The sequence below is a fragment of the Carassius auratus genome, chromosome 32 (assembly GCF_003368295.1).
Source record: "Carassius auratus strain Wakin chromosome 32, ASM336829v1, whole genome shotgun sequence".
Classification (NCBI taxonomy): domain Eukaryota; kingdom Metazoa; phylum Chordata; class Actinopteri; order Cypriniformes; family Cyprinidae; genus Carassius; species Carassius auratus.
Window position 1 is genome coordinate 3,713,728 of NC_039274.1, and position 21,622 is coordinate 3,735,349.

The 21,622-nt window shown below is 36.6% G+C and overlaps 2 protein-coding genes across 3 annotated transcripts in view; both read left to right on the forward strand.

The window, feature by feature from the left end:
* The window catches only part of LOC113051369 (cingulin-like protein 1), a 32,086-nt gene extending 29,863 nt beyond the window's left edge, over positions 1–2,223 (forward strand). The window contains exons 16-19 of the mRNA XM_026215058.1: positions 95–219; positions 319–427; positions 554–717; positions 975–2,223. Coding sequence (XP_026070843.1) covers positions 95–219; positions 319–427; positions 554–717; positions 975–1,134 — 558 coding nt within the window. The 3' untranslated portion in view covers positions 1,135–2,223. The remainder of the gene's footprint in view (positions 1–94; positions 220–318; positions 428–553; positions 718–974) is intronic.
* A 4,861-nt stretch (positions 2,224–7,084) lies between these two features.
* Positions 7,085–20,033, forward strand: LOC113051370 (myocardial zonula adherens protein-like). 2 transcript variants are annotated; one of them, XM_026215061.1, is made up of 14 exons: positions 7,085–7,585; positions 8,361–8,435; positions 13,392–13,487; positions 14,830–14,949; positions 15,080–15,172; positions 15,614–15,727; positions 15,946–16,098; positions 16,475–16,600; positions 16,981–17,109; positions 17,191–17,285; positions 18,079–18,184; positions 18,336–18,419; positions 18,752–18,813; positions 18,889–20,033. In XM_026215061.1, exons 1-14 carry the CDS (start codon positions 7,517–7,519, stop codon positions 19,211–19,213), a joined length of 1,647 nt encoding a protein of 548 aa, XP_026070846.1. In that variant the 5' UTR covers positions 7,085–7,516; the 3' UTR covers positions 19,214–20,033. The 2 variants fall into 2 exon arrangements, with proteins under 2 accessions (XP_026070846.1, XP_026070845.1); XM_026215060.1 differs by having other exon boundaries at positions 7,086–7,585; positions 18,707–18,813.
* Positions 20,034–21,622: the final 1,589 nt, after the last annotated feature.

Consider the following 21,622-nt stretch of genomic DNA (forward strand, 5'->3'; position numbering starts at 1 on the left):
CTGCTCCTGTAGCTCCTGACCTCTCAAACTAGCAAAACTCTGCACCTGTAACTTTATATATATTTATACATTCCTTTTCCTTTTGTGTGTTAAGAATAAGGATCTAAAGAGCAGGATTGCATATCTGGAGGGATCTCACAAGCCTAATAAAGAGGGATCGGTGCCCCAGCTGGAGAACCGGATACAGGAACTGGAGGAAAGACTGGAAGCAGAGGAGAAGTAAATGAGAAAACCAATGCATTTAGTGTGTCCTACATATCACATCAGTTAGATTTTTGTAAAATGTCTGGTATTAAAAAACATACTTGATTAATACAGGGAACGGGGTAACCTGCAGCTGGCGAATCGTCGTCTAGAGCGCAAAGTGAAGGAAATGATGATGCAAGTGGAGGAAGAGCAGCATTCACTGCAGGATCAGAAAGATCAGGTCAGTAAACATTGCTCCTCAGAGAGGAAAACAACCTTTTGGAAATGATATTTAATGGGTCCTTTTAGGCATGTGTTGTGATGTGTAGGCCTTATCTGATGTGGTGCTGTGTGTGTGTGTGTGTAGCTGAACCTGCGTCTGAAGGCTCTGAAGAGGCAGATGGATGAGGCGGAGGAGGAGATCGACCGACTGGAACACAACAAGAAGAAACTGCAGAGAGACCTGGAGGAGCAGCAGGAGGCCAACGAACAACTCCAGAGTCAGCTCAAAGCACTGCGCAGTGAGATGAGGTAAGCATTCGAACGCTACTGAGATAATTGTACTGGTGGGTTTTTGTTAAATGTGAGCTAAAATCAATTAAAAGAACCAAAGACTTTAAACTACTTCAGTCTGTGTGCATTGAAAATATTTAATACACGAGTTTCACAATTTGAGTTGAATTACTGAAATAAACAAACTTTTCCACGACATTCTTTATTGAGATGCACCTGTGTACTCACATTTCTTAACCTGACTAAAAATGGCGAATTATTTGTTAATCCACAAGGCGTAAGAACAACTCTGCACCAGTCCTGAATGCTGATGATGATGTTGATGATGATGACGATGATGACATCAGCACTGATGGCGAGACCTACTTCAGTTCTTCATCCGGCTACAAACGCTCCAGCAGTCAGGACGCCTTCATCTCCAAATTCTCTCAGTGAAAACGCTGGAAAGGAGTTCTTAAGAAAGGTGCAAAGATAAATTTGTGCTCTGTTATAAACTCTTTGCTACAATTTAATCATGAGCTTAATCCCACTGCCTTTTTCCCATGATGATATATTTTTGCTAGGTTTTTGTACAAGTAATCTTTTATGTGTTCAACCCTATTGATACTGTATAGCACTATATATCTGTGTACAATACAATGTTTGTCATTTGCATTGTCTTTTTCTTTCTTTTCTTTTTTTTAAACTGTTAAACATTTTAATTCTGCAGTTCCACTAATTGACACTGACATAAACAGCCTTTAAATTATGCAAAAATGTGTTATTCAACTATCCGGAATGTGAAGGACGGACAGATCTGAAGGCAGTTCAGACAATAAATATTAAGGGATGTATGTATTAGGGAATTTTCATATATGAAAACACAGTTATGGCTTTAGAGTTAGAGTTTTGTTTTTTTTTTGTTTTTTGTAAACAAGTAGTTTTAATGTTATTTTTTCTGTTCATATGAAGCCGCTTTCACTTCTGTAAATGTTCAGTTCATTTTTATCATTATTCCAGACAGCACCTTGAAAATGCAACTGGCTACACCAATCAGTAGACCTGCAATATGTTACATTGTATTGATGCATTTATGTTTCCAGGATTTTTTATTCCTTGAAAACAAAACAGTGTTATGGATAAACCATATGAGCCTTTTGTATTATATAACATTTATAACTGGTTTCATTGTAACCTTTTTTGCTACTCATGGGATGCTGCCCTGTACCTGCACAAATGTGAAATCATCTGTGTTCCTGTTGTTTCAGAGTTGGAAAAGCAAAGAGGTCCTTTTTCCTTATGCAAGCCTTGTATATTACTGTGTTGACAATCACCCTTTGAGAAGACTGTGATGATTTGCACTGTATGTGGAAGTGAATTATTTGTGTCTCTGGTGCTTACATGTTGTTTAATGGAACAAAAGCACTATTATTAGTTCGTTTTTTTAAGGTTCAAAAGTTAAACCTACCTCTACCTCTCTGTACACAGCTACATTTAAAAAAAAAAAGAAAAAAAAGTAATAAACTCCAGTTATTCCCATGATGATCATTGTTTGTATTTCCTCTTATTATATTTTAAAATGTACTGGAAGTAATTCATAATCAGTAATGTGTATTAAATTAGGTTCTCTAGTCCATTTGTTTTCAACCAGGAGGGTCTTGTAGTCAAAAGGTTGAGAAGAATCACGGTTTAAAGTCTAGATCCTGATCCTATTGTGCCTTTACAGAAACCAAACTGATACAGGTCTTGTAGAAGAGCAAGAAGAGAAAAAAACAAATGCCTCCCCCAATGTTGCTGCATTTGCATTTGCATACTGTGCATCTCTTTACAGCTGAGCCTAGGAGGAAAGGCCCATTGTAAAAATACTTTGGCTGTTGTCTTGCGATCTGGTCTGTATTGTTGCAGCACAAACAAACTAACCTCCTGATGTGCAGAGATTCTTGGCAAACCCTTAACTTATCAGGGTGGGGTTGACATGGAAACTATCCTGAAGACCCAAGATTCCTGAAATTCCAAGCCCACCACACACACACACACACACACACACACACACAGAGAGAGAGAGAGAGAGAGAGAGAGAGAGAGAGAGTGGTTTGGTGATCAAAACAGTTTCTTTCATTGGCTAGCAATGTATTAAGTCGTTTTATCAACATTGAGATGTGGCGATCTACTGCTCTCTTCTGGTCATTGAGAAGTACTGCAGGTTTAAACAACTAAATGTCACAATACAGAAGTTCACAGTGACTAAACGTTTCACGTTTCAAAAGCAATGGGGTTTTTATTATTGATTTTTGATTATTATTATTTTGCCAACATCGAATGATGTAAAGAGGTGGTAACATTCATGTGGCATTGAAAAAAAAAGTAAAATAATTATAAACAGATTATAATGACACCTCTGGGTAGTCAGTTAACTTTACAAAATACATACCTGCATCAATAGATCATTAGTCACAGATTGTATGCCTTTTGAAATACTAATAAAAATGTGATTTGCGCTTCTTCAGAAAGCTCTGCCATTATATTGTGTGTTGTGAGGGGGGTGTTTAAAAGGTTAAAAGTCCAGTCACTTTGGATCTATGGATTGTAATTATTATACAATAATTATGGCAATCCTATTAGACACTAAAAATGTTGATATATTCAGTTAATTAAATTAACATAATTCATTTTGTGATACAAGATTCAGAACAATAGTTATCGAAGTCTTAGCTTAATTTTTTTTGCATTTTGCATTTTGTGTTTTTAATATGTTTAATTTTTTTATTTTATTTATATAAATTAATGATTGGCCCTCTTAGAAGTTTACTGAGGCCCTCTTTTTGAGAAGCACTGGGTTAGGGCATTGTTCAGATCCTTAATCCTAAGAATGGGCAATTGCAAAGTGTGCTTGCCTTAGCAAACATCGCTAATAAATAGACTGGAGATGCTTGATTGAACAGTCATCAGGGGCATCTCCTGTCCCTGGCAAGAGTGATCATTTATGATCAGCAGACTACTGAATCCTAATAGTGTGCAGTGGCCCCTAGCAGACGGGCCGGTCCATCACTGATCTGAATGAGAACAGGAAGTTGTTTGCACGTTTTGTATTTCAAATTAATCTATTCACACCACTGTTTGCTCATTCTGGCGGACTTGAGATGAACAAAAAGTGAGTAAACAGGGCACAGGAGAACAGACTTTCTCTTGCCCTTTCTTTCTTTGTTTCTGTCTTTGGTTTTCCATTTTCCATTCACGCTCATGTTTTTTTTTTTTATCCTGTCAAATGCCCTTGAGCTACTCTTGGCTTCCTGCTGGTTTATTTTAGAGGAAAACTACTGATTCTTGGTTGATTTAAACCGTTCAGTGAAATAAAATACCATTTAACGTTTGGGGTCAGTAAGACTTTTGGAATGTTATTGATTATGTTTACCAAGACTGCATTTATTTGCTCAAAAATACAATTAGAATATTATATTTCAACAGTTAAAATATTATATTCCATTTCATTTTATTTTATTACAATTAAAAATAAATGTAATTTATTCTTGTGTCTTTAGTGTCACGTGAACCTTCAGAAATCAGTCTAACCTGACTTCGAGAAACATTTCTTTTATTAAAAAACGGCTGTACTGCTTAATATTTTTGTTAAAACCGTGATCCATTTTATACAGAAAGTTCAAAAGAACAGCATTTCTTTGGAAAATTAACTTTTTGTAACATTATAAATGTCCCGTCTGTCACTTTCAATGAATTTAATGTATCTTTGCTGAATAAAAACAGTCTTACTGAAACTAACTGTAGGCAGACTCGACTCAAACAACATCTGCCGTGACATTAATGACATTAATTGTGACATTAATGATCCAAAACCTCTCCAAACAAACATTTGCATTCTGTTTCTCCCTCTCTCTGTTTTTCTTCATTTTACTGTTGTCACTCCTCATCTTAGAAACGTGTGTGATCTGCACCTCAGGGAATCCACTCCATCTCGTTGGACCAGGTAAGTAAGGTAATAATACGTAAATAACACAATGGGTACATGTAGGCTTCCAATTTACGTTTTCGTTTCGTAAATTGCTGGTGAGGTGAACTGAATGGATGTGTTGTGAGAAATGATGGCTCTCAACTGAAAATAGTATTTCACATGGTTAGAAAGATTTATCTTCAGGTCATACTAGGGGACAATCTCATCTGCCATACAGTCCGCTATATCCTGTTTTAGCATTAATGAGGGAAACTCCACAGCCAAGAAAAAGCTGTAATGTGTGTTGGCCTCTGAAACAACCAATAGCTCCCCTGGATAATTTATGTAGTTACTATATAAGCCATTCAGATTTATGTAGGTACTGTGTGCTTTAACACCTACAGTAAGCATTGTTTAAAATGAAGCAAACAATGCTAACACTTGCTATATTAACATAAAACATAAATATTGAAGGTTCATATAATGATTTGTAGATAAATATTAAAGATAGTTTTAACATTTGTTCATCCTGTGCTATTGGAAGTTGTTAAAAGAAACAGGCTGGGCCGCAAGAAAAAAAAATCATAGTCCAATAAAAATTACACAACCATATGCAATAGGCTAGCAGCATAAAGGAGAAACTTGCAGTAACAGGCATTTCACTGCACAGGGTGTCCCACCCTTTCTATCTTAGTATGCGATGGTTATTGGAAGGCCAACAGTTTGAGCCGAGTGTTTAAGAAAGAGTCATTAGAACAGAAGAATCAAGTTTTATATTATGATAACCGCTTAGGCTACAAAATAGTTATAGAGTCAAGGTTTCGACTCATTTGTAGTCGACTGTATAATGACTGTATCGAGGAAATTCACTCGCATGCTGTCTGCCAAACTGTAAAGTTAAAGATGAGAATTAATCTGGTCATGTCATCTCAACACTAAGGCCCTCGCGACACACTTGACGCCCAGCGTTTATTTGTTTCCTGATATGACGGAGTCATCTCGTGAGTGAATATGGTTATAATTTTGCTTTCATAGTACATCATCACTCAAAAAACATGAACCAACGATTTCGGGGATGCTGTCTGTGAAATATGTAATAGAAAGACGCGTATACAAAAAATGTTTGCGTGAGAACACGAGAATCGATTCTACTTGTTGAAGTCGAGTCGACTCACCTTTTCTAAGAAAAATCTGTGTATTTGTAGTAAGGATATGTCTTATCTTTATTTGTATGTAGAACTAAACTTCCTAGAAAATAACCTGTGAAGTGACACTTGCCATAACAGCTTCTACTAACTTAGCCTTGAATATATCACCATATATGGGCAGTTTGTTAATTAATTAATTAATAAAACAACAAAATATAATGCACAGTTCACTGACAGACACGGTGACAAACACAATGTTGAATGGTTATTTTAGTATCCCATTGATTGGTGCCTGTTTTCCATTTTCTAGTCATAAAATATAATCCCTGTGATCTTTCACATGCTGCTTGAGCTGATCATGGATTTCAATAGATAGTCAAGACCTGTGTCATGTTAAAAAAACTGATTGTGACTCAAATGGCCCATTTATCCCTGTGATGAAGGTTTGTTGTGATGGGGAAAAAACAATAAGATGCAAGATTTATTTGTTTTCCAAGGGGTGCGTCTCACAAAAATGGAGGGTTAATGATTAGACTGAGTCATGTAGTAGACTATCTGTTTCCAAGATTAATGATTGACTTGTGCACTTTGAGAGATATGTTAATCAAACAAAATCACACAGATTAACGATTTCTTCAAGCAAAGTTCAAGGCATCTGCAGTGCGTCTTGACTGCAACATCAATCGGGTTCTGCGCAACAGTTTTTTATTACAGGTAATTTACAGGTAATTTATTATAATTACAATTATTAAAGGGATAGTTCACCCAAAACTAAACATTCTCACTGTGTTTGAATATGCGTACTTCCCTATGAGAAAATCAGCATGTGATACACGTGGTTTGTCTGAATTCAAAGTATTTATAAAACATGAAAAACAAAACGTAAATAAAAAAAAAAAACATTAATACTTTACCTCAAGCCTTTATGTATACGTATATGTAATGCACCTTATAATGCAATGCATGATCTATGAAAAAAAAAACACAAAAACAGAGATGTTTCTCAAAATGTCTTTTTTTTCACAGATGAATAAAAGTCAAACACGTTTGGAATGACATGAGGGTGACTAAATGATAACAGAAGTATTTTTTCTTTCTGTTTGTTCCCACTTCTCATATTTAGTCAGTGTTATGAACCGGTTACCAAATTAAATTCACTTTAAATCCACAACAATTATTCTAAGCGTAATAATAACACAAGCTACACTACTATCAAAAGTGGGGAAACCGGCCTTAGGTGTGACGCCTTCCTGTGTAGAAATGGAGAGGGCTCCACCCCAGTGCCATCAACCCCACCCCACGAAAACAGCCAGCTACAGGTAGGTGGGAGCTGAAGAACTCACACAGGTGAAATGTTGCTCAACAGGTCTGATGGGAAACAATGCTTACGTACAGTAGCCAGCAGAGATACTGAAAGCCTGACAGCTCATTCTCTCTCAGTGAGGACGAGTGTGTATGGGACACTGTCACTCTGGAGCTGTCTGCACACTGGAGGGCTGTGTTTCTCCTGACCTCTGCACATTGGAATACTGAGCCTCTCTTTTTCCCTCCCTTTCTGTCTCCGGTCTTATCCGGGGGAAGGAATTCTGCCAGAGCTGTTGAAGGGAGCTTTTTTTCCATTCTTCCCCTCTTTCACACAAACACACACACGGGTTTCTCCTCCTTTGGTGTGTAGCCTGCGGTGGTGAGGGCAGACATTTATACTGTTTTTGTGGATGTGTTGGTTGGACAGTGCAAAGTAGACATGCTGCAAAATGGCAGGGCTGGTGCCATCAGCACCACAACCACCACTGAGTTACCAGACCTCAATAAGGTAGGAAACACTCACACACGTTTTCTTACTCTTTTGAACTTTGTTTCCTTGCGAATGTCTGATTAAAACTGATTCTCAGTAAGAGTGTTCGTTTGCCTATGTTTGGTTCAGTTTCTGTCCTCTTGTGTCCTTGTGTCTCTCGGCTGTCACTTATGTCACTCTAATGGGGCGTCTATATCAGAGCTAACCAGACGTTGTTGATGTGTGCGAGACAGAGTTGTGTTTTTCAGAGAGGGGCCTGTAATAAGAGCCACCGTCCCGGAAGGCAGGGCCCTGTCATGTTTATTTTATAAGGGCCTGGCGCTCAACCACTGTTGCTGCGGTCAGCTGCCATTCAGAAACATTCTTACTCCTAATCAACTGACACCATCTCAGATGGCGCTAAGATGGCAGAGAGGGCATCAAACCACTGAGAACCACATTTTTGACTGTAGTAGTGTTGATTTGAATTGAATAGACGGCCACATCTGAAGTGGTTAATCATTGAAGTTTATGCGCGGTCATATTTCACTACAGTTTTGTTATTCTATCTGTCTCAGTGATAAAAATCACTTCGAGCAGCTTTTTTTTTTCTCATGCTCGACATTTCTCGTAATAGATTATCCTTGACATAACTTTACGTTTTTGTTTTGGTTTCAGTGAAATTGCTCCCATTTTCTCCTGAGATAACAATCACCCCGATTGTCTGCTTCATTAAACTAAGATTGGGACTGATCATTGTTTGTTTGTCTGTTTATTTTTTGCATCTGCTGTGTTTATGTGTGACGTCCACCAGAGGAGACTCAGGCGTCTCAGATTAACCCTCCGGCCTGAGGACAGTCCTAAAACTCAGAATGAATCTGCCAGCTCTGTAAGTATCACATTTTTAAGTAAACTTCTTGCAGCCAGACAGATTGGCGCAAGCCATCTCTTTCCGTCATAAATAACAGTCTTCCTCTTTTCGCTGACTTCACACAGTCCTCAATCTAGTACCACAAATGGCATGATGGCCTGATAACAGGATAAGATCGACAAGATAAAATAAATGACTGATTTCTTTAGGTTATGACACGGTCAGCTAGAGATGATCTCGATACAAGGTCCCTGAAAGTGCTGAAAGTCTATATGACATTTTCAGCAATTTAAATATATTGAACTTTTTATTCAAAAAGTTTTTTGCACTTTTTATAATACCGTTTTGTAAACTGTTTTAATGATTTACAGTTTCGATATTTTTACTGTATTTTTCGATCAAATAAATGATGCCTTGGTGAGCATTAAAAACATTTTAAAAATCTTACTGGGCTGCAAACATTTGAATGGTAGCGTGAAATGTATTTCTTTATATTTACATTGTATAGGCTATATGACAAGATGATTGACAAAAGGGATCAAAAAATAAACACAATAATAATAATTATAGGGTTTAATTAAAGGATTTACCTTTAGCCTTACTTTTTAAGCATGTGAAAGATGGAATTCCAGAAAGAAATTTCAGGAAATTTTCAACATTGTTTTGTCTGTGAATGTTGGGTCATTGTTTCAGAGAGCAAAATCAGAGACTGTTTCCTTCTTTTTGGTCTGACACTTGGTTTGTGCATCATAGGTCCATACTGCCTAGCCTGTAACATGTCACACATCTTTACTGATAAAAAAAAAATGTGCAGATATGCCTGCATTCTTGGAACTGCATGCAAAGAATTCATAGTTAAATGCCACTTTACTTACTGCAACAATATGTTTAGAAGGAAGTTAGGGGAAGTCATGCAGATTAGGGATACACCGATACCACTTTTTTCAGAATGAGTCCGATACCGATGTTTTCATTTTTGGTATTCACCAACACCGATACCGATACTGATATCTGTATTTTCACAGCATGTCTTTTTCCTTAGTTTTGTTTGTTTGTTTATTTGTTTTGTTTTTACAAATATTGGGTACAGAGACTCAGAAAATCACTCTGGATCCCTCACATCCAAGTCACCCCATCTTTGAACTTTTGCCATCTGGTTGGCGCCTCAGAGCCGCAAATACCAAAACAGCAAGGCACAAGAACAGTTTCTTCCCCCATGCAATCTACCTCATGAACAGTTAAATGTTCCCTACTTATGCTTATAAATATCCTAATATTTATTTGTTACCCCTCCATCCTAGAACCTTCCTGCATCTCACTCAATCCTATCCCATTATCATTTATAGCACAATTGTTTATACATTATTTATTTGCCAATTTGTAATTCTCCTTTTTTTTTTTTTGTCTGTGTGCTGTTGTCTCTGTGTACTGGAAGCTTATGTCACTAAAACAAATTCCTTGTATGCGCAAGCATACTTGGCAATAAAGCTCTTTCTGATTCTGATAAAGCTCTTTCTGAGACAAAAGAAAAAGAAGAAGAAAGTTAGCAAACAGATATTTCCTTCAGTTATTTCCACAATTAATTATACCTGTTAAAATGTATTGTATAAGCTTGTGTTACTTTCACTGTTCATTTAAATGGGGAATTAGAGCTCCATTGCAGCAGCTCAATGCTGTAATGAAGGGAACCACTCCTTATACTTTATACGAGTACGCCCATACTATTTTCGTGATCTAATAAGCGTCACGCGAACTGAATGGAGACCCTCGCGAACGAATAAAAACCATAATTTTAGAGCAAGCTAAACATGCGAAGCGAAGCGCGCACACGTTTGCATTGGTGCAGAAGACATTTCCAGCCTAGCGCATTTCACACAGTCTTCTAGTTTCACTTTTGCTGTAATCATGTATGCTTCACGTGTAATATAAATGTTGTTTATAGTGAATGCTCCTTTAATTTTGTTATATAATTTTGTTAGTATAATTTACTATTTAGTTTTAATCAAAATGCATTCGCTAAATTAAGATCATGCAACAGAAGTGCGCACTTTCTGAGCGCTGTTTTGCTTTCATGCACTGTAAACCCTAATGTACACTGTACACTGTACACTGTTTTGCTTGCATGCACTGTAAACCCTAATGTTGCCTTGACTTAAAAAATTTAGTAATGTTGACTAAACATAACTTAAAATTTTGCATTTTGGCCCTGTCACCTAAAAATATGAGTTAATTTAACTAATTTACCTTCAAAATGCATAAACTTATGATTTCAAGTTTTGTGAGCTCAAAATCATGAGTAATCATTTGGAAAAACTCAATGTCACTCTGTTCTTCCTTTAATGTGATTGGCCATGGGAGGAATTCTGCCTAGCAACAAGAGAAAAAAAGCACAGATTGGTGGGTTACAAAATTCATCCTTTTGGTCTGTTTGGTTGCTGAACTACATTTCAAGAGGATTTCTTCGTGTACTATATTTGGTGACTACAATTATGTAGATATAAAGTCGTTTTGCATGATTTCTACCAGTGAAATATGTTAATTTAAATTTGTGGTATGTGATTTTGAGATGATTATTGAAAAGACAACTATTTGATGAAGTGGCCCAATCGTTTTCCTTGGAGAGAAAGAACATGGCAGCTAAAGTTACTGCTTAACTCGTTAGACCCACTGAAAACCCTAATAAGTTGACTGAACTAAATTGATTGAGTAAACTTGTTGCCTCAGTTTAATTGAGTAATGGAGTCTCCCAAAACTTTCATATTTAAGTTTATTTAACTTGACAGTTTTCTAGACTGCTTTTGACATATCTGACCAAACTACACACTTTCCAGTGACATCTGTGTGAGATATTCACTCGACAAGCTTGCGCATCTGCGCAACCGCGCGCTCAATCCACTCAGCTTATCAGCTCGTGCACATCCGCTATATAGGCATGAATATTGAATGTTTAACATTATATTAATTACTTTCATGCAATTTATAGATATCCTTAATCTCTAATAACTTCATTCTACTCTCTGTAGTTAGTGTGTCTTTTTATTGTGACAGCTCTGTTCACAGTGTTGGTTTTTGGTATCGGGGCATTTAGTACAGGAGCGCAGTATCGGGCGTTGCATCCCTAATTCAGATAAATATTCAGACTTACACGAAACAAAGCTCATGAAATTGAGTCACCTGTTTACTAAGGGAGGTAAATTTACATTTAAGCTTGTTTACATGAGTCTGTGTGTCAAATTAATTGGTGTACTTGACAGTAGTTGCTGTAAGCCTTCTATAGACAGTGGTGTACAGGGAAAGAAGTTAAGAGAGGTGTGTCTGCATGTACATTAGAGGTTTGATCTGCACCTTGGCCTGAAACTTGCACCTCTTGAAGTTCAACTGATATCCACCCTGTTTGGTTTCTGATAGGAGCTGCTTTGAGAACATCATGCTCTTTCACAACCCAGATACTAAATTATAATGAGAAGTATAAATCCAGGCCAACTTAAAACTGTTGATGGCTTTATCAGTGTCTGTCTGATGGGAAGGGCAAGCTGTGGCCATTTTTCCGTGTGCAGCATCGATACACCAAACCCAGGCCTGCCCGATGAAGAACTGGCCCGTTCTGCTAATGAGAAATTCACCCTAACCCTAAAGTGAGGGTATAAGACTAGACTACGATCACACTACGCTACCCACACAGATTTTGCACTGACTTCAAATTTGTCACACAAATTTGCCAACAGAAGGGGGCTTCATTTGAAAGTGACCTTTTTGTGAGTGGTACTCAAGGGTAGCTGGATCAACACCTCTCACTGCATGCAAACAGATGTAGCCTACTGTTCTTTAAAACACAGGTGCTAGACTTGAGTTTACACCCTTGAGTATATCTTTATACTACAACAATAGAACTCATTGAATAGTGCTCAATTCAATCAGTAATATTACATGAGCAATGTAGAATATGAAATAGGGAAAACGATAAATTTTATTTTACAATTTTATGATTTATTAACTTTTTAAGCATCTGCATTTTAATGGATGCACAAAATTTGTAATCTTTTAATATGTTAATTTGTGAATTAAATTGTGGGTTTTGGAGCAACAAGAGGCTTAGACATTAATGACAGAACTGTCTCTTTTTTTTCTTTTCTTTTTTGGTGAACTATCCCTTTAATATTTTATTATCAAGTAACCATTTTTTAACAGCAATAAAGCTTCACTGTAATATCAGGATGACCACCCCAGAAGGTTAATTCATTTGTTAGATTTATTTGGCTAAATGATATTCCCAAAATGACCACAAATATTTCTACACATTACTCATATCACTACACATAAGGTCAAAATCAGAGGTCCGGTTTTCAACATTTTAAAATGACTCTCCCCTGTTTGAATACCCCATATTTAGTCTGATGGGTTGTGTTTTGTAGATTATCTGTCAAATTCAGTGAAGCCCAGTGCAGAAGGCCATGAAGAACACTGGCATCATTGTTTTGTCTTATCTCCACCCACTCCCACATGTTGATCCCCTTCAGTCGGAATCAGACAGAGACATTAATCGTACTTTCTCAACATCTCATTCTATTTTCTAATGAAGAGATATTCTCATATTCACCCTAAAGATTGAGACAGAATTCAGTCTCTGTCAGTGAGGAAGCTGAAGCTCTGTGCTTTGTTTTGGAGAGGAGCGCTGAGGAGGTGTGGTCATGACATGAATGAGATTACAGTTCTGAGAAACTATGCCTTGAGAAGAGAAAGGGGAATACCACAGAGTGTGATCACAGCTGGACTTCATCAGTGTTGGTCCACCTCAGTACGATGTGAAAATTGCAAACATGTAAGAGTTGGAATATGGTTTCTGCCAAGAGCAAAACCTCTGATAATGCCTTTTCCTCAACAATGTGTAACACTGGTTTGCTAAGTATCACCGGAGCATTAACATGTCTGAAAATTTTGATAAGACCTATAAAAATAAAATATTTTATATCACAGGGCGAGAAACTGGTTAATGGTTCCTGGAAAAATAAAAATGGGCTCATGCAGAGAGAAAGGCCCCCTGGGAGAGAATCACCTCAACAAGAAGACAAGGTATGAATGTTTCTGAGAACACAAACAAACACAAACTACTATTACCCATGCTTATGCAAAGATTTATTTCAAATAAATGCTGTTCTTTGGAACTTTCTATTCATCTGAGAAACTTAAATATATATATATATATATATATATATATATATATATATATATATATATATATATATATATATATATATATATATATATATATATATATATATATATATATATATAAAGCAACATTGATAATAAGAAAAAAGATTTCTTGAGCACCAAACGACATATTAGAATAATTTCTGAAGGATCATGTCACACTGAAGACTAGAGTGATGTTCAGCTGTTGAATCAGGAATACATTTTAAAATTGAAAATTTTAATATTTCACAATATAAATTTTTGTTGTTATTGTTGTTTATGATCAAATAAATGCACATATGTATGTATAATATATATACAGTATATATGTATAGGCTTATTTACCAACCTAAAAATGTTAAATGATAGTAGACACAGTATTTCAGTAAAAGCTTGAATGTTTTTTTGTCACCCGGTTATATTAATTGTATCTGTGTTAGTGTTGTAGCTTAAAACACAGGTGCTGGTTTTGCAATAGATATTTGAGTTCAGTGCGTTATTGTTTGCAAAGCAAGCATGAGCTGAAGGGTATCTGTACAGTATGGCTTCAGGGCTTTCTTTGCACAGTAAAATGCTTGTTCACTTATTAAACATATCACAAAAGAGTTTTCTCAAGGCATGCAAAACATGAAAAATTACTCATTTAGACACTAAATCTTAAGCTGGACCCAGTGTAAAAAGGTCCCAGAATCCTGCTGCAGAACAAGACTAAATCGTAAGGCCATTGATCCCCATCGCTGTGCCCTTGAGCGAGATCTTCTCACCTGTAGTTGGGGTTTGCTATTGTGACAGCTTTTTCACTTAGCTTTCCTTCCTCCTTGGCATTGGCAAGAAAGAAATATTTTCTCTGTGTACTTTCCCTGTCTAATGTTAACACAACAGCATTCCAAGTTTCAAGTTCCTTTTCATATATTCATGGTGAACCTGAAGATACTGTATAAAAGAGTGTTTTTATTCTTTCCGACTGGCATGCAGAAATACGACACCCTCGCTCAGGACCATTCTGACTGTCTGCATCCAAACCTCTCTTTGTGAACACTCAGCAACAATGCTTAAAATACATGTGTCGCTCGCAAATATACTCTATCAATCTCACTCTAATTTTGCAACCAGGATGTTCCAAAAGACATAAACACACAGCTGTAAACACAAGTGTCACACTCTCCTTTTAAACACATTCACAAGCTGAAATCTAAACCCTATGGTCCTATATCCTCAGCCCCCCGTGACCAATGGCATCGATCGGGAACAGAGCACAGGCACCAGCCACCAACAGGAAGTGATGGCACGCGAGTTGTCTGTCAGTCACCTGAGGGATGAGATGAGGTACATCAGAGAGGTACGTGCAGAGACTTTTCCTAGCTAAATGTGACTTGCAACTAGAAGACTAGTTATTGCTTAACTAATTAGCAGATACTTGATGCTATTCAGCAAGCAGACAACTTATAACCATCCTTCTTATTTTAAAGGTACGTGACTCTTTGGAAAAAGTCAGAGAGCGGATGTATGGCCAGTTTGGAGGGATGCAGCAGTCGGTGCAAACATTAACTCAGGAATTAAAGGTGAGCAAAACACAGCATGACAAATGATTCAGGAAGGAATAATACACCAGTCACCATATATATATATATATATATATATATATATATATATATATATATATATATATATATATATATATATATATATATGAAGTGCTTTGAGTAAACTACAGGGCTTTTGCACAAAAGACTTTGGCCTGATTTGCAGTGCACATTTCTGTGTGATTTTGTTGCAGTCGTGTTTGTATGAAACAAGAATATCCACAGAGTGATACAAGAGACATGAAAGCAAGGCCTTATTTCAGTTACCAGCATGTTCTAGTTAACCAATCAGTATTCCAGAGAGCTGTGTGATAACACCTATGAATATTATCTACCACAAAACCTTTCCGTCAGGCTTCATAAAAATACATTTTATAGTGGTATGACAAGTTCTCAATGTGCTGACTGTGTTTGTCCCAGGCAGCCAACTCTCATAAGCGTTACCTGGAGTCAGAGGTGAGGACGAGAACGGGAGCTATGGAGAGCTTTGACCACATGAACAGCTCCCTCATATCTGCAAACATTGATCTACAGGTACACCATCAGTGTGGTCACTGCCAGCTGACAAAGGCTTTCTGTTCAGAAAAACTCTTCACATTGTGTTTGAACACGCTTAGACTGGTCAACATTTAAATATAACTCTTTTTTTTACTGCCAGCATACACATGCTTTTAGAAAGTAACTTTATATTTGTCCCTATGATTGATATAATGCTTATGTGCTGCTGCTGCTGTTGATGATGGCTGTTTTAGAAATCATTGCTGGAAAGCTGTCAAAATCGTGTGGGGAACAGAGATGAGATGAAAGCTCTTCGCAGCTCGCTGGAGAAGACAGAGGAAAAACTGAAGGAAACGGAAAGACAGCTAGCAGCAGCACAGGCTGAAAACCAGTCTCTCAAAAATCAGGTGCACCCACAGACACATATCACACAGCACTTTTACTATTGTGCAGACCCTTCATGTTACAGACATCATAATACCATGTTCCTTTTCGTTAGTGAAACATTCTCTTCAAATACAGAGAATAATTTCATGGTAGATAATGGAGATCTAACTAAAACTACTACTACTACTATTACTAAAATGTTCTTCACACTAAGAAAAATACTGGTTCAGTGAAAGGGTAGCCAGCATTGCTGGGAAAACCTTATTTCTTTGAAACCTTTCATTTTAAGCGTTGACTGTTCATGGGATATTTGTGTTCAAAAGTTATAAGTGTCACTTCTTTACATAAATAGCATGGTTTTTCACATGTGACAACTAAAATGCTTTTTGGATGTAGGTCGAGACTTCTCAGGAGGCCAAGACTCAAGCTTTGAAAGAGTTGAGTGCTCAGCTACAGAGGGAATATGAAGAACAGCTGCAAGAACAGCAGAGGAAGTACAGAGAGGAGATAGAAGCTCTGCAGGTACAGATGTAACCGAACAAACAGACACTCACTCCCAATGTCTTACAGTCCAACTAGCTCAACAAGAGCTGCACTGCATGCTAATGTTTAAAGTGCATTCGCTTTAATGTCTGTGACTTTTGAGAGATTCTAATAACTACAGACAAACTGTAAAAAAAGACTACATTTGTGTTATACTTCACACGCAGGGCGTAAGGATTCCAATCTCATAACAGGAAACATCTGTAGTTATTCACCAGGGAAGAGAGAAAAATGTTGACATTTTTTTTCCTAAGTAAGGGTGCCATCTAGTGGTGAAAGTGAAGATTTCAGAGAGAATGATGACGAAGACTGATGATCAGAGACAAATAAATGACTTGTTTTGACCTTTATGTTCACAGGCACAGCTTGATGACTACATGAGGAGGCTTGAGGAGGCCGAGAGGAACGCTCAGATAGCTGAGGCAAAGATCGCTGAAAGAGATCAAAGAATTGCAGAGGTTGAGAGGCTACTAAACTGCATGGCTCAGGTAAATAATATCAGTTGGCTCAGCCTTTGCGTGTTACCTCTGAAGGAAACTTTTTATACAGCACTTCTCTCTTTATAACAGGAGAAGGGTGACCTGATAAAAAAGCTTTGTGAATGTGAACAACGCTTGCATGGAATGGACCAAACTGACAATGCAGACAAAGCTGTGGCCAAACAGTAAGACATTTAATGTTTACCTAAACTATACTAAGTTTGCATCTGAAACCAGTGGTGATGTCATATTTCCTTAATTCAGAATGGTTTCAGTGGATAGTTTAAGATCTATAATATCCAGACACCATATAATAAGTATAAGTAGGGCAAAGAAATATAATGCATGAATTTCAGCAATTGATAGTTGCTTTTTAATGCGTTAAAATAAACTGTCTTACATGTTCCTTACATCCTTGATACCTGATAGAGGACTGACAGAGACAGAAACATCACCAAACACAAGCATGGCTGAATGGCACATTTATTATAATGGGTTTGTGTGAAAATTGTTTAAGGTTCACTGAAATTAAAAGTATCTATAATATTTTCGATGTTATGTAATAATTAATAATCGATAAACAAGAAATAGTCTAATAATTTGTAGTTTAGCTCTGGCCCTCAGTTATACTGTAATGATGAATGGCTATAATTACTGGTCTTATTCCCAGAATCACTTATACTGGCCTTCAATTATAGTATTTAGGGTAAAAAAAAATATTGTTTTAAAATACATAAATGTGTAGATTCAGTGTGAAAATAATAAATGCATGAATAAATTAAATTTATTAAAAAAATATGTTATGATTAATCACAATTAATTGCAGGAATCTGTCCAAATAATTAGTTTTTAGGTTTGTTTGTTTTTTTCCCTCCCAAAAACGCCCATTAATACTGAACAGTACCCAGTAATACTGAGTTGTATTTTAGTATTTCTTGCATATATTATATAACTCCTAAGCACCATGTTCTTTCTCAGGTCTGAGCAGCTAAAAGTAGAAGCAGCAGAACTGAGAGAGCGAATAAAGCATCTCAACGACATGGTGTTCTCTCAACAGAGGAAGGTTAAGGCCATGATAGAGGAGGTGAGAATTTACAGAGATTGTTTGTTCTGCTAATAAAGAGCTTATGATGTACACAAAAACAATCCAAAACAAAAATTTCCTTTCAAGAAATCCTGACACCATTATTGCAATTCAGTCTTTTTAATTATAAAACAAACAAACAATTCCGCAGGTTGAAACATTGAGAGCAAAAGTTGCACAGAAGGATATGTTCATCGCTGAGCTGCTGGACAGGATTGCCTTAGTGGAATGTGAGGTAAGAACAATGGTTTCCATTTAGCAAGATGTGATTTTTGCATGCCCCTCGTCTTTACCAAATCTAGAAAGGCACAGTGTGACTATTCTGAATGTGACTATTCTTGAATTCATTGCTGTTCTGTCAGCTGGGCTCTTTTGAGCCCCATTGGTTGTCGCTCAGATTTCTCACACATCTAAACTCAGTCTTTGTCCAATGTCCTCTTTATATGTCTGTCAAATAAATTCTCAACTTAATTTCCCATGCCTATGGTCTGAATCTGTCCTTTGCTTTGCTTCTTCTCCTAGAATAATGAATTAGGAGACAAGTTGAAGTATTTTGTGTCTACACAGAGAGCATCTCAGACTAAAGCAGCCACCCGGGACATTGGAGTTGGCTGTGACCTCCCCATTAGGTAATGAGCGCAAGATCACTTTGCCATAAGAAATGTAAAACGGCTTTCACTCACATGCTCTCCATGTGTGCATAGATCTGAGGAGCTGCCGTATGTTGCTCCTGTCCAACCCAGCCCCATCTCATCGGCCCTGAGATCCTCTAGCAGACTGGACTATAGCCTTCTAAAATACACTCCTGGCCAGTACAGCTCAATGCTGCTCTCCAGTGTACGTACACAAGAAACTTCAACCAGTCCCACACAAACGGCACCTCTATCTTCAAGTTCTGTTCAGACAAGCCATGAAGACGGGGACTCCAAATCTCCACCAGGCTCAGAAGTGTCCTCTACCAGCAGTCCTAGAGCAAGAACCGGCCCGTCTCAGATCTACACTCCTTTTATGAAGCTGATGGAGCTCTAAAATGAACATTGATTGAATGAAGTTTTACTGAAATGGCAGTAGCAGAAGCTTATGGGACATGAAGTATCGTTGTTTTTGTTTTTTTACTGCTTTTGTAACATTACAGTACACAGTATACGTAAATAACCTACTCACCTGTGAATAACTTATTTTGGTAGTATGTATTCATGCACTATATTTTGTTTTGTTTATCAAAAAAAATAATATTTTATGTGATAGCTTTCCATATTTTACAATTATCTATTTATATTTCCATTTTCTGAGACCATGCTTAGATTATTTTCTAAAGGGTATTACACCAAATATTATTTTGTTATATAAAAAACTCAATAATAGGCTCTATATTTGAGAAAATGAATGATGGTAGCTATAAATTGTGATCAAAGCTCATTACATGTCTTGTAACAGACAATGTTTTTTTTTTTCTTCAGTGTGTATTAATGTGTTTAAATGGTTATTTTTAATTGTACTAAGAGAATTGTTGACATTAGTGGTCTCGCTCTCTGTTGCACTATTCCCCCTTGAGTTACTGATTCAAAGACTCAAATTCCCCTCATTATGATGACTCATAAAATTCAGAATGCCAGTTTACAAAAAATTACAAATTAAAAAAGCATTGTTTATAGACCCCCATTGTTCTAGAACGGAGTGCATTAACCAAGCACATAGTGAAGAATGATGAGAGGAAGCAGGCATCTGTGGTTAATGCACTTTTCTGAAGACTCACTTCAGTTGCCAAAATCACATCATCTTTTATGATGACTGCAAAGGAAGGTTTATAGACTACATTTGGTATTAATATTTTTTTGCTCACTGAGCACTAAAGGTGCATCTCAAAAATGTGAATATCTTGGAAAAGGTCTTCATTTTTTTAAATTTAATTTAAAAAGCTAACTTTCTTATATTCTAGATTCATTGCACAAAAACTGAAATGTTTTTTGTTTTGTTTTAATTCTGATGGTCATGACTTACAGCTTAGGTAAATAAATAAATAAATTCAGTATCTCCAAAAAAATTAATATTCTATTTTAAGCTTGGTTAGTTTGATTAATTTTGAGTATAAATAATGGGTACCTTTTGGGCTAGTTTAGAACATGCAGCCACAATTATGGGAAAGACTGCTGATTTGACCAAAACACAATCATCAACACCCTCAACAAGGAGGGTAAGCCACAGAGGGTCATTGCTGAAAGGGCTGGCTGTTCACAGAGTGCTGCATCAAAATATATTCATATTCCATCTGCTGACCAGCTTTATGGAGATGCTGATTTCATTTTCCATCAGGACTTTAGCACCTGCCCACAGTGCCAAAAACCACTTCCAAGTGGTTTGCTGAACATGATACTACTGTGCTTGATTGGCCATACAAAAGGAGCCCCAACTTAAAGTACTGAGTGAAATTAAGTATTTTGACAATTTATCCACACTAACATACTAACTGAATATCTTTTTATCCAAACGTAACAAGCAATCCATCATTACAACCAACAGAAAGTGTCAACAATACCTCTAAGAATTTAGCCTATCTGATATTAGTGATATTTCACACCAAAGTAAAATTTGTGATGAAAAAAATATTAAGGATAAAATTTGTTAGTATAACAATAATATTGTTAGTTTGCATAATTAAACCTACTTTGGAGATCTTAAAGGTATCTGCTTTGTAATTTTTTTTATTGATCTCTGAGAAAATATTCAATTTATTTGTGATACTTAATTTTTTTTTTCCTAAGCAGTAAGTCATAACCATCAGAATTAAAACAAAAAACTCTTGAAATATTTTGGTTTGTGTGCAATGAATCTATATAAGAAAGTTTGCTTTTAAAAATTAAATTACAAAAAATAAAGCACTTTTCCATGACATTTTTTTAGATGCACCTGCATATTTACACATAAGTGGGTATATTGTTAAATAAATAAAATGTCCAAACCTACATCTCACTGTATTTTTTGACCTAAGGTTATAGATTTATCTGAAAAAGAAAAGAAACCCCTTGTTTAAATCTCCATTTATTTTGGGCAGCTAGGCATGTGCTTCCAAATTATGTCTTGTTACGTCTCGCACTTTACTGAGTGGAAACTGAAAAAGAGGTTTAAGGCGTAGTAAATAGCATAGTAATAATTATTAACATAATTATTCAACTCGGCATGAAGCTTGTTTAGGTTTAACTGTCAGCAGGACAGATCCACTGGCGCAGATTTCACGGTGGGTGTCTTGGTGTCAGAAACTACTGGAGCTCTCTCAGTCCGTCAGCAGTAGATGGGCAGCTCATTGTCACTGTAAAGAAAGACCCATCACACTAATGCCATTTTGAGTAAAATTACTTACATTTAAAAAATCGAATTACTTCAATATAAATTATATTTTTGTAAGATACTGTGACATGCTCTTATTATTTATTATTTAGT

Bases quoted from the DNA above. Each gene is read 5' to 3' on its own strand.
- LOC113051370 (XM_026215060.1), top strand. From the start codon at position 7,517: ATGCTGCAAAATGGCAGGGCTGGTGCCATCAGCACCACAACCACCACT. The intron at 15,728-15,945 runs GTACACCATCAG...TGGCTGTTTTAG, and splicing joins CTGCAAACATTGATCTACAG to AAATCATTGCTGGAAAGCTG. The intron at 16,099-16,474 runs GTGCACCCACAG...TTTTGGATGTAG, and splicing joins ACCAGTCTCTCAAAAATCAG to GTCGAGACTTCTCAGGAGGC.